This window comes from Falco naumanni, chromosome 18 (assembly GCF_017639655.2).
Source record: "Falco naumanni isolate bFalNau1 chromosome 18, bFalNau1.pat, whole genome shotgun sequence".
Lineage (NCBI taxonomy): Eukaryota > Metazoa > Chordata > Aves > Falconiformes > Falconidae > Falco > Falco naumanni.
In genome coordinates this window covers 1,020,500-1,033,487 of record NC_054071.1, presented here as the reverse complement: position 1 = coordinate 1,033,487, position 12,988 = coordinate 1,020,500, and the positions used below count along the sequence as shown (strand labels likewise).

Here is a 12,988-nt window from a genome sequence, read left to right as displayed (position 1 = left end):
TGAACTCATGTTTAGTGGAAAGGTCCACGTAAGGCTCTGTAATTTTTATGTCTTCTGTCTGGTAGGTTTGTCTGAGTTGTCCCAATTTCTATGTTACAAGTCCCTGTATAACTCTGTGGTACTATTCAAAACTGTGGTAGATGGATACTCAAAGCTGTGAAATTTTTTTATGAAACACTAAAAGTGAAACTGCTTCAAAGACTTAGAAGTAAAAAAAAAAATAAATAAATCTGTGATTTAGAATCTGGCTCCTTGGTGGGAAACTCGGTGAGCAGTGAAAGAGCAGGAAGAAGGTGAGCAATCATACGGACCTGCAGTATGAAGGCTAGAGCCTAAGATGGTGTTCTGTTCAAATGACTTTTGCTTCAAAAGTGAGAAAAGCTAATTTTTTCTGGAAACGGAAGCAGAGGATGGCTGTGTTTGTTGCAGCAGCTAGTTTAGGGCTGGTCAGACCTGATGCTTCAGAGGACAGGTGCTGCAAATCACGAGGGCAGTGCTTGGAGCTGGGAATGTCAGAACTGTTTTGTTTCCGAGTTCTAAACCAGCTCCCTCTGTGGAAGAGGAGTGCTTCCGTTTCACTGACTCTGTAAACTTGAGACATAATCATTATGGGATTTCAGATCGGTATTTGCAGTGCAGTCTTAGTGTCAAATAATAAATCCAATTAAACTAGATCAGACAGTCTCCAGACAGTCTAAACCAGAGTCAGATCCACATTGTTCTGACCAAAGGTAATTGGGAGAGTAAGCTCAGTAGAGAAGGACTTGAACTAGTCCAGTAGTTCTCAATACTAGACTTGTCTAGCAAACCTGCTTGTATCCTGTCTAGCATCTGCTGATCCCCTTTTGTATAGTTTGCTTTTACCAAGCAGCAAACAAACAACAAAGTGCTGAAAGCTTGTGAAGTACGTGACTGAAACCGGGACAAAAAGAGTTCTCCTATCCTTTCTAGTTTGAAGTTAATATGAACAAAAAGAGCAACATTCCTCAGTCCCATGAAGAAGGCAGTGGTATCCATGCACATCTGAACACCACGTTTCTTTTTTCACTGACAAATTCAATGCCAAAAATATTTTGTTTAAAAAAAAATATATCTTTCTTCTTTATTGGCATTCTAAGGTATCCAAATAATAATGCCAAAGCTAACAGACTGTACTGAGTGCCTGTCATGGGTAAACTGTATAGTAATAAGGGGCCCCTTCTGTATCCCAGTTGTACAGACTCTCCTCTTATCCCAGCCTATGGATGCTTTCTGATTAGCCTGTCATTCCTCAATCAAGAAGGCATTGGGTTTATTTTCTGAACATGTCAAAGTACCAGACTGTTCCATTGTTAAGAGGTCCGGAATAGTTCCAGTTCTGTCAGAGGTCTGATAGTAATTTAGCAATAGCTCAGTCTTGAATCAATTTCTTCTTCCTTCTCTTTTCCTATCTTTGATTTGGAAAAGGAATGTACCCCTCTCTCCTAACTTTACAGAGACTTTCCTATTCATACCACCTCATGCAACGAAAGTCAAAAGCAGCATTCAACAAAAGTGGTTTGCATGCAGGAGATAATCTGTGTGTAGTTCCTGTCTTCTCAAGTGGACGGGCCTCAAGTCTGCTGTCACTAGTTCAGGGCTTTGGAAGTAAAGATAACTTTTATTTTTAAAAAAAAAAAAAAAAATGTTTCTAAGCATTCTGGCAGCATTTGTGTTTTTTCCACTCACTTCCTTTGATATACATTGATTTAGTGCCGACTTCCTTTTCCTGCCCAGTGATGGTGGCCTTTCCACAATAGCGGCTGGGCTGGTGCCAGCAGGGCTTGGGCTCCCTTTGGCCAGCCATGGCATTGTATCGGAAAGAGTGAAAGTGTGCTCCTGTGACTCAGTGCAGCCGCAAAGCACGCTCTCTTGTTTATCTCCACGCCAGTTGGCTTGTAATGTCACATGAGCCCTGCAGAGCGATTTGGAAAATCAGGTGGTAGCTCTAAGCAATAGATAATTTTATTTTTTTTTAAAGCAGTTCACCCCCCAAGGCACTCTAAGCTGTGTCAGTGTTAGGGTTTTTTTCCTTCTGCAGTCTTCTAAAAGGCGTGTGCACTGGTTTTCAGTTAGCTTCTGCCAATGTTTGCCTTCACTCTTTATTACAATAACTTCTGTAGAAAATATTTTCCTTGGGAGAGTATTTGCTGATCTTTACCCATCTTTCATAGCACCTGAGTACACACAGTTAATTAAAGACAGTATCATAAAGAGCACAGCTTGAGAGCTGATCTTAAAATGCTGTCTTCGTGGATGACCTTGAGTAGATTGGCTGGACCACAGCATTTCTTGGAGCTCACAGCACGGCGTGGTGGGAGGTGCAGGTGGGTAGGTCACTGCAAAAAGGGATTTTGTATCTTCCTGTTTCTAAAGTATAATCTACTTTGAGATCTGCAAGGGGAAAAAAAAAAAATCCTGGGGGTGAAGTTTCTCCCAGTAGGTTGCACAACAGAAACTCTTCAGGTAGTACCATTAACTGATGAGTACAATGTTTTTCATAGAATCGTTTAGGTCGGAAAAGACCTTTGAGACCGTCGGGTCCATCCCTTAACCCAGCAGGGCCAAGCCCACCGCTCAGCCGTGTCCCCAGGCACCGCATCCAGGTGTTTTTAAACACCCCCAGGGATGGTGATTCCACCCCCTCCCTGGGCAGCTGGTTCCAATCCTTGACCACCCTTTGGGTGACAAAGTTTTTCCTAATGTCCAACCTAAACCTCGCCGGCACCACCTGAGGCCGTTCCCTCTTGTCCTGTTGCTTGTTACCTGGGAGCAGAGACCCCCCCCTGCCTACAGCCCCCTGCCAGGCGGCTGCAGTGAGCAACCAGCCCCCCCAGCCTCCTCCTCTCCAGGCTGAGCGACCCCCATTCCCGCAGCTGCTGCTCCTCAGCCCCAGCCCCGTGTCCCGTCCCTGGACACGCTCCAGCCCCTCTGTGTCCCTCTGGGAGTGAGGGGCCCACAGCTGACCCCCGGGTGCGAGGGGCGGCCACACCAGCCCCGAGCACAGGGGGACGGTCACTGTCCCAGTCCTGCTGGCCACGCTACTTTGGATACAAGCCAGGATGCTGTTGGCCTTCTTGGCCACCTGGGCGCACTGGGGGCTCACGTTCAGCCGGCTGTCAGCCAGCACCCCCAGGTCCTGTTCCACTGGGCAGCTTTCCAGCCGCTCTGCCCCACGCCCGTAGCGTTACGTGGGGCTGTTGTGACCCAAGTGCAGGACCTGGCACTTGTTGGACCTCATACAGTTGGCCTCGGCCCATCTGTCCAGCCTGCCCAGATCCCCCCGCAGAGCCTTCCTGCCCTCCAGCAGGTGAACAGTCCCACCCAGCTTGGTGTCACCTGCAGACTTACTGAGGGTGCACTCAGTCCCCTCACTCAGGTCATCAGTAAACATTTTCTCATCCTTTGGCCCCGAAACATGCTCTCTGTCCATCTAGCTGTCTCATCTAATTAACAGAAATTGCAGAAATGACTTCCATGTGTTTTCAGCCAAACTGGTCATTCGGTTTTATTTTTCATGCAGTAAAACAGAAATTTGGGGATTATTTACAAAGGTAACAGTGCTCCCATCTGACGTTGAAATTGCTGACTGTCAGTATAATTAGCTCAGCTAATGATGACTAGCAGGAATAGTACTGTCAGTCAAGGTAAATGATGCTAGTGGAGTCAAACTGACTATCAAGACAAGACTGGTTGCCCTGACAAGTATTTTGTTTAGTGTTTTATTTTGTGTACATGCGTGTGCAGTCTCATCTCAGTGAGCATAAACATCAGAAATGTCCTTCTTTCTGGCCCAGGTTCCCAGAACACAGGCCGAAGTTCACCACCTCCTGGGTACGTTCCAGAGAGGCAGCAGCGCATTGCTCGGCAGGGTTCCTACACCAGCATAAACAGCGAAGGCGAGTTCATCCCAGAAACCAATGAACAGTGTGTAAGTATGAACATTAGGAAGAAAAAGTGTAAGTCCAGCTGTTAAGGAGCTCTCTGCTGCTCTCTGGGCCCTCTTTTTCACTCCTAAATATTCACTAGCTGTAATTGCATCAGCACCTGCTAGTACTGCTTTGTTCATTTAAACTAGGCTTCAAACTGGCTTGTAGATGTGCGAGTTCAAAGCCTTTGTTGGACTGCCAGAAGCAGTTGCCATGCGTATTGTCTCTCCCCCTCTGAATGAGCAGTTTTGCTGCCGTTATATGCTCAGGTTTCCTATTGCCAGGTTTGTCTGACCCTCTCGTGTTTGAAACTGTGCTCTCCATTCAAAAAAGTGGGAAGCAAGGCCAAAGGGCGACTTGCAGGTGGAGGCAGCAATGCAGTAGCACCGGTAGAGACTCTGTCCCTGAAGGCAGTTGCGATCAAAATGCAGCACTAGGCTGACTTAAACTTCGATTTTCACAGCAGAGTCCTTCAACACCTAAAGCAATGTCTCAAATTTGATATGTCCTTAAGAATTTCTGTGGGAGATTAAGGAAAAATGTCCTTTCTAAACAGCTTCAGACTCCCCTTTTCATCAAGACATCATCCAGGCAAGGTGTTGTGGACTCTGATCCTCGTGCACAGCCTCTTTTAGGCATTAGACTGAATTGATATTGCCATGTGGTTTCTTCTGTGTTGCAGATGCTGGACCCTCTAAGCAGTGCTGAAAACTCGGTGTCAGGAAGCTGTCAGTCCTTGGACAGGTCAGCAGACAGGTACAAATGTACAAGCTGGTGGAAACTTAAGTGCTCAAATGGAAATGCCAGTTGTACTTTGGCAGAAGTTTGTTTTCCATCTCATAAATTTTCTTGGAGAGAAATAAGAACTTATTTCCTACCTGTATCCCAATATATTTCTCATGTGTCTTAAGGCTGTTTTATTTTCTGGCAAAACCATATACCAACAAACTGGTGCTTCAGCTCCTCTATGTTACAAATACAATGTTCTGAAGCATGCCTCTGTTTGGAGCCTAGGCTCCAAGAACATCTGACTGCAGGGTATTTAAATCTCTTTTAGACAAGGCTCTACTTGTTCATTTGAAAAAAAAACCCAAACTATTCTAAGGTTACAGAAATACATCATTACACTAGATACCGATCTCCTGCAAGATATATCAATTCCAGAGGTAAATGGGGGGGGCGGGAGGGGGGGGCTTCCTTTGATGAAGCGTTTGTCATAGTCTGATGCTCTTCTTCCTCTTCTTTGCTGTTGGTGTTGCTTGAGGTCTTGGTGGGTGGCTGTTGTAGGTCCCGTTAACCTGAATAGCCAGTATGGCTTCCCAGCACCTGTAATACGGGACTGAGCAGGCTTTTAAGTCTGAGATTCTTCCAAGCTGATTCATGTAGGTAGTGTATGCTTTTGTGTCAAGCTCTGAAGGTCTGGTTTGTTAGCCGGTCACTTCCTCCACTTTATGGAGTCACAAGGAAGCACTTAAGAGTTAACCTATGTGTGTGCATGCATATGTTCGTTTATTGGGGCAGGGGGGCATTGCTCATTTGTTACCTGTCTTTCTCTCCCCTTTTCCTGCCCTAAGTGGCAGGGGGAAAAGCCTTCCTGATTATTCCTTGTAAGAGTGGGAATCATCTGGGGAAGCTGCTGTTCTTTTTGTAGTAGGAAAGGAGTCTCATTTGGGAGTCTGAAAGCTGTATCAGGCTTACTCCATTTACACTGGTTAACAAAAAAAGTGCGAATAACGTGGCTTTGGCACAGATTCAGTTTGTGTAATTTCTTAAGAGATGTTAAAGCCAAATAAGGGGCCATACTTAGGCTTGCTTGAGGAGTCGTCCTGCTTATTGGGGAGAAACACAAGGGTTGTAAGCTATGTGTGTGTTCAGGCTCATCTGCTATTGGTAGAGAGGAAAGTGCACAGAGCTTTCATGAGAGGAACTTACCCCTGATGGTACATCACTGGGGCCAGCAGTCCCCCTTCTCTACTGCCCTGCAAGCAGTACCCTGGTCTGCTCTTCCTCTTAGCCTTGGTTTTGACCTTCCACTTCATGTGTCTGAAGGAAGCGCTGGGTTTTACACCACACACTGGGGAACCGCTGAATAAATGACACTGCCTGAAGAGGAAGGATGACTGCCGACACTGGGAAGTGGTCTGCTTAGCTGGGTCTTAGCCTGACTTTAGCTTTGCAGATGTAGTGTGAAATTATTGCAGGGACACAGATTTGAGAATCATCATTACTGATGTGCAACTATATTAGCTTGTATTTGAAGTCCTTGTAGGTTTCACTGTAGTAGATAGCAAAACTTATTCTTGCCTTCTTTCTTTAATAGTCCTTCTTTTCGGAAGTCACGGATGTCAAGGGCACAAAGCTTTCCTGATAATAGACAGGAGTTCTCAGGTATGTCAATGTCCAGTATAAAGATTATTTGATCCAGACATTTTCTGCTGTTTGCTGGCTACCCTCCATGGATGCCGAGATTGTATAAATGTAAGGACTGGGAATATGCTGATTGAAAAGCTATGAAGTTATTTATTACCTCTTCCTAAAAACCCTGCTGTTGCAGGAAAACTCAGTCATTAGAACATACTCTTTTTGAAAGAGCCTCACTTCTCTCTTTGCATCTCATTCCAGACCGTGAGAATCAGATCTATGACAAAGCGGGGAAAGGTGGGACCTACCCTCGGCGCTACAATGTCTCCATGCAGCACAAAGACTACAACGATGGTGAGTTGTTTTCAGTCCTTTGTTTTCAGGCTTGAAAAAGAGGGTGAGGCAATGGCAACCTCTATGGGCGAGTGTAACTCCTAGTTGAAGAGTCTAGAAGTGCCCTGGTCCTTGCAGTTAATGCTGCCATGCACGATGCCACATTTTCATAGCAACCCACAATGGCTGTTTGTAATTCTTTGTTTACTTTGTCCTTTCTGGGGATATCCAAGCTGATGAGTGACTGTTAGGGTTGAGCAGTGGACATAGTTATTAGCCTTGGTCATAGATAGTGGGTTCCTACCTCAGGGATTCATTATGCTTTGCTAATTTGCAATGCAAACTTGCTTGTGGGTTTTTCAAATATACCAGTGTCTTAAAAGAATCATATCTCTGCTCGTCAGATGGTTTTATGCAAATTAATTTCTCAAAGTTTCATAAGAGGTGCAAGTTGTCATTATCTTTGTTTATGGTTTTTAATTGCAAGTCCAGGCATGTTATCTAGGAAGTCATTCTGTGTAGTTGTTAACAAGCCTCGGAGCTTGTGTGGTAGCCTGTAAACTACATTTTTGCTTTGGAAAGCAAGTTTAGATCTTGCAGGGCATTACAAAGTGTTCTCTCCCGTCTGCTTTGGGAATGATCCAAAGCTTCACTGAGCTCAAGCAGCATCAGCCTTGAACTGTTATATTTTTGCATCTTTTCTGTTTGGCAGTAGATTCTACTCCACGGGAACAGACGAGAACATGGGGTTTTTTTCTCCCTTCTCCTTATTGCTCAACCTCCAGCCGTTACCTTCCACTTACACACATGTTATTTAAAAATTTTACTTTTTTTGCCAGGCCGGAGGACATTTCCCCGGATACGGCGTCACCAAGGGAATCTTTTCACCTTGGTCCCTTCAAGTCGTTCCTTAAGCACCAATGGAGAAAACCTGGGCCTGGCGTTGCAGTACCTGGACCCCCGGGGGCGCCTGCGGAGTGCCGACAGTGAAAATGCCCTCGGTGTGCAGGAGAGGAACATCCCCACCAAATGTAAGCAGTCACCCTTGATGCAAAGGGGGTAACAGCCTCCTGGGGTTATGAACAAGAAAGGGTTTCAGAGAGAAACTCCAGACCCGATATATTACCATAACTTGATTTTTAACAAGCCGTGCAAACCCACGTAATTAGCATGGCTGTGTTTTGAGACCAGCCTGTCTCAACCTATAAGACAGGTCCTCTTCTTCTTCTAAGAATATGTAGTCTTACACTGGGAGCTGCCTTTCTTTCAGAAAACATTGGGAATTCAGCTAAGGAGTAAGAAAAAACCTGTAAGTTGATCGGATCTAGATGATCTACAGGGTTCTTAAAACAGTCAGACAAGCTTGTTTATTTTCTTGATACATTAACGTTTGTAGTCAGGCTTGTGGATTACAGTTATTTTGCTAGTTAAGGGCTGTATATATTTCACTTGTTCCTAAGTAGAAAGATTTATTTCTGTGTTAATAGCATCTCTGAGTTGTTTTCTGGGCATCTTTGTATTATAAAAAAAAAGAAATGGAACATAAATCGTTACTGATTAACTTCAGATATCCCATACAGTAATTTCAGGATCAAAATGAAGACGTTAATGCAGCAGAGTAAGCGACACACAAAAACACTGACTGGCAGTAAATCTGATTAAATTCGACATGGCAAAGCTAATCTCTTAGCTCTTCTGTATTTTCATACTGTCCAGATGGCTGGTTCCTGTCTTTGTTTTAGAGTTTCTTGTTAGATGCAGCATAATTGAATGCATTGCACTGCATGAGTCTAGTGCCGTTTTCAAAGTTAGAGCTAAAGTGCTGGTCTTTAATGTGCTGTGGTATTAAGTGCAGTCTGGAAAATTGGGCTCAGGTGTTAATCTTTGAGTCAGGAGACCGCTGCTTCTGCAATGCGCTTGTCACTGCAGTAGAACAATGAGAACTCATAATTCCCTGCCGACATAACCTCCTGCTGGGGTACTGGAGATGGCTGCTTTAGCTGGTTCTCGTGTATATTTTTAGGAGTCTGATTGTTCAGCAGGTAAAGATACCCACACTGTGCTTACTTTACGGCCCCTACCTTATCACTGTCTAGTGGGGAATTATGACTTCTGATTTTTCTGCTGTAGACGTAGCCTTGCAGTGAAATCCTTCCCACAGGAGCAGGAACCCCGCACTAACCAATGGTTGGCAAAGAGCTCAGAAGTAATGCCCTTCAAGTTGTCCCAGAAGCTTAACAGTCATTCCCAGCTGGGTGGCATTGCTTTAGGAAGGCTGATCCAGCTCTTCTTCATGTAGTAACTACAGATTAAGGGTTGGAAGATACTATTTAATTGCTATGCAGTCTCTTAAGATAGTGATGTTGTAGAATCCACCCTGCTGGTGGAATGAAATTTCATCAACCTGATTGAATAACTTGACTCTAGTATATCTTTGCAAAATGTTTCACGGTTTCATTTTAATGGGACACCAGTCAGCAGGTCCTGAGAGTCTGAATGGCTGGATTGTGTTCAGAGTTCTCTCATTAACTCCCTTATACTGGGAGAGTGCCTCGTGTCTGTTTCTTCAGCTGCAAAATACCTGTTTCAATCCCAATGTGGTGATTGATCTTTGAAAAGATTACTGGTATCTTTAAATAGAGAATTTATTACTGTTCTTTTTTAGCTCCGAGTGCTCCAATAAACTGGCGACGAGGAAAACTGCTGGGCCAGGGTGCCTTTGGTCGTGTGTATTTGTGCTATGATGTGGACACGGGCAGAGAGCTTGCAGCTAAGCAGGTCCAGTTTGATCCAGAGAGTCCTGAAACAAGCAAGGTAATTCTCACCACAGCTTCTAAAATTCTGTAAGGTCCTGTAATGTGCCTGTATCTGTCTGTCCTCAAAAGCTGGCATCTTACGTAGTTTATGCTAGGGTTTCAAGTCATGTGGAGAGGAATAGAAGTCATTTAAAAATTACTTTTCCGTATTATTACCTTCAGCCTAAACTAAAATCCATTTTCTGGCTTCATTTTTGGCTCTCCCTTCTCAGCTTTTTGGTTTGCTGCCAGGTTACTTGAGGAATACTAGACTGCCCTGTGTTCCTGGTTAGACATGGATGTGAATGAAACTAAACCCAGAAAGAGCAGGACTTTTTTCTTTCTTAAACAAAAGAAGCTGCATGCATTTGCAAAACCCACTTTCTGGGGGTTTATGGTAGGCCCTGTATCGAGTGTATTAATTACCGATTTCTGCTTCTAAATTCTCCCTGTCCTCAAACAAACTGAAGCGTGGGTGTGTAAGTTAATCAAGAGCAGCAATGTGATAACACATTAGAATCAGTGGAGGTGGGAAGGGGCACCTGGAAATTGTAGGATAGCGCACAACTCCCTGCACAGTGGATGCAGCTGGAATGGCTGTTAGGTTCTTTCTAGTGTTCTAACAATGTACCAATTTCCCAAAATTGAACAAAATCACTTTGAGCTGGAATAACCAATCCATGAAGATGTTATTCTGATTTTATAACGGGATATTGATGCCAAGATAAGTCCTAACTTGGTAAGTTCTAAATTATACCATGCCTCTGTTGTAAATCAGACAGTAACTCTGAGCCAAGGAAGAACAGGCTAGAATGTATTTTGAAGGCACTAAACTCCAAACCTTAAAATATCAGTTGGCCCAATCAGGCAGCTTTCTCTGGTTCCATGCATCTCTGCAGCAGCTGGGTTTGCTCCTCAGGACCTGCATCCTCCCAAAGTGAGAGAAGTGACCCTGGCACCTTCCCGTGGCAGGAATGGAGAGAGTTAAGTGGGACTAATCTGGGGGAAAACATCATTCCTTTTTCCATAAATCCTTGTGCTCCAGTACCTTTGATGTTCATCCTGTTCATTCGCTGGATTCAGCAGGAACCTGATACTTTTCCTGGGCAACAAACATCTCTGATTCAGTCTAAAATTGTTGGATAGCCTTTTTGCCTTTGCGCTATGATACCCTGTTGTCTGTGGCAAGCATAAAGCAGAGAATCAGTTTCATGTGCATAGCTGCAGACTCTTTGAAGTAAATAAAGAGAGGAATCCATTTACTAAGGTTGATTCAAGTAAAATCATCAGTGTGATTCAGAACCGGACTGGGTGAAGTTTAGGAACTCTTTTAACACCTGTCATCTTGCTCTGTAATGGGTTGACATTCCTACAGAAAGATTCCTGTCAGTTCTGTAACCATATTCAGAGCTGTTTCCTAATTGAAATTAATGCTCACGGCCCTCGGCTTAGTGGTGACAAGGAAGGTTATGTCTGTGCTGCACGTGATGAATGCTTTCAACCACCTTGGCTAAAGTTACTCAGCTGCCAGAATAGAGACGAGAAACGAAGTTTTTCTGGTACTAAATCCATGTACAGTAGTGCCTGTCTTCAAACTGTCAAAGCACCAATATTTACCGCTTATTATGCAGTAAGATCAATGTGAAGCACTGGTAATGTTTGCCTTTTCCAAGAAGTAGATGAACCGATGCCATGGATTAGACTTCTTCAGTGTAGTAGTGGTCTCATCCTGCCAGTGACAAGGAGAAATTTATTAGGATGGAATATTTCCTGGGGCCGGAACCTTATTTTCTCCTTCAACATCCATAGGAAGTGAGTGCCCTGGAGTGTGAAATTCAGCTGCTGAAGAATCTCCAGCACGAGCGTATTGTTCAGTATTATGGCTGCTTACGGGATCGAGCCGAGAAGACCTTAACAATCTTCATGGAGTACATGCCAGGGGTAAGAGCTGACACAAGCAGCGTAGTCACCGCTCATAGTGAGATGGGTGGGTTTGTTAGTTGGTTTAGTAATTGCTGTGATTACTCTTAACTACATAATCCACCTTATACCCACTTAGGTATGCCTTTTTCTTATACTGGGTTATAATGCCACCACTTCCTTTTATCTATGCCCAAATCATGTCTTCAAGTTTTTTCCTTAAGTGTCTTGTACTTGAAATACATTACCTTCCTTCGTCACTAAAGCCAGTTCTTTTCTTCAGTCTAGATTTGTTCTACGAAAGTACTTCACAGGACTTGGGCCAACTTGTAAATCAGGCTGGCTGAATTAGCGGAGTCGTATAGTACAGCAAATTAGACTAAAACTGACCCTGCAAAAAAGGGAGACTTTGACCCAGATCAGTCTGCTGAACTATTTTATTGCTTGTCTTCACAAACGGTTGTACCAGCGCGGCTCAAGGGTGGAGGAAGCAGACAGAACCTCCTTAAGCCATTTTTGCTGTAAAGCGTGTCCTTGCTTTTATTAAAAGGGGCTTCTTAGGGCGAGATGCTCCGAGAGCCTCACAAAAAGGCTTTAGAAGGGGCCAGAATTCATTACTCTGACACGGTCACAGCTCGTGGGAATTGAATGGAGACTGCAAGATTTGTGGTTTGGCATTTGTTTGCCGAACCCTTCTGTTTGCTTTTGGTGCAGGGATCAGTGAAAGACCAGCTGAAGGCGTATGGTGCTCTCACGGAAAATGTAACCCGGAAATACACTCGCCAGATTCTTGAGGGAGTCTCGTACCTTCACAGCAACATGATTGTGCACAGGGACATAAAGGGTAAGATCAGCTGGTGATTCATGTGTATACCACGTGCTAAAGGAACCCTGAAAAAAGAAACTGAGTGTTAAGAATTCAGTGGCCTGGCTGGGGTTTCTGAACGTTGCATTGCTCGGTTACCCCTTTTTGGTCTCAAGTCCATGTGCAGGGCTTAGGGAAGGTCGTGTTCTGGGCCGGGTAAGGGAAGTTGGGCTGTTCTCTCTGCAGGACCTGAGAGTGTGGCAGTTGGTTATAGTAAGGAAAACTGGAAGCCTCTAATTGTTAGGAACACTCCTGTAACTCCTCATCTCTCTCTCCTCACAGCAGAATGGGGCTGAGTTGACACCTGACTTCAGCTCCCTGTCTAAGGCACATGCATTTCCCTGTGGATTCCCTTCTGATTTCCTCTCTGCTTGGCCAAAGTACCATTTCTCAGGTGGTAGGCATGCCAAACGCAGTAAGAGCTCCATGCCTGCTCTTGACAATCCTGCTTACCTCAGGCTCTCATGACTGCCCTGCCTCCTCTGTGTAGGAAACCTACAATCTTCCATGTAAAGCCTCTGTGATTAGTTCTTAATCTTCCTCTTCCCGATATAACCCCATGGAGCCAGCCAGTCTCCTTAAGAGTTAATGTCAACAGATGGGCAGACACCACACAAATTTTTCTGTGCTCTAAAGGAACCAGGAAAAATAGGCTCTTGTTCCTGCCTATAAATCTTCATTACGTCCCCTCTAGGCTGGCAAAGGGAAATGAGCTGCTGATTCTTGAATAACACCTTGTATACTGCTCATGTGGTGCTCTACCAAAC

The 12,988-nt window shown here is 44.5% G+C and overlaps 1 protein-coding gene across 2 annotated transcripts in view; it reads left to right on the top strand.

Moving 5' to 3' along the window:
- MAP3K3 (mitogen-activated protein kinase kinase kinase 3) overlaps nt 1-12,988 on the top strand; it is a 41,088-nt gene that overhangs the window by 20,188 nt on the left and 7,912 nt on the right. The window contains exons 8-15 of one of the 2 annotated variants that reach the window (XM_040617332.1): nt 3,816-3,949; nt 4,630-4,691; nt 6,268-6,335; nt 6,570-6,662; nt 7,481-7,672; nt 9,307-9,455; nt 11,246-11,377; nt 12,071-12,200. In XM_040617332.1, coding sequence (XP_040473266.1) covers nt 3,816-3,949; nt 4,630-4,691; nt 6,268-6,335; nt 6,570-6,662; nt 7,481-7,672; nt 9,307-9,455; nt 11,246-11,377; nt 12,071-12,200 — 960 coding nt within the window. Of the gene's footprint in view, nt 1-3,815; nt 3,950-4,629; nt 4,704-6,267; nt 6,336-6,569; nt 6,663-7,480; nt 7,673-9,306; nt 9,456-11,245; nt 11,378-12,070; nt 12,201-12,988 lie in introns of both variants that reach the window. The other variant, XM_040617331.1, reaches the window with a different exon arrangement.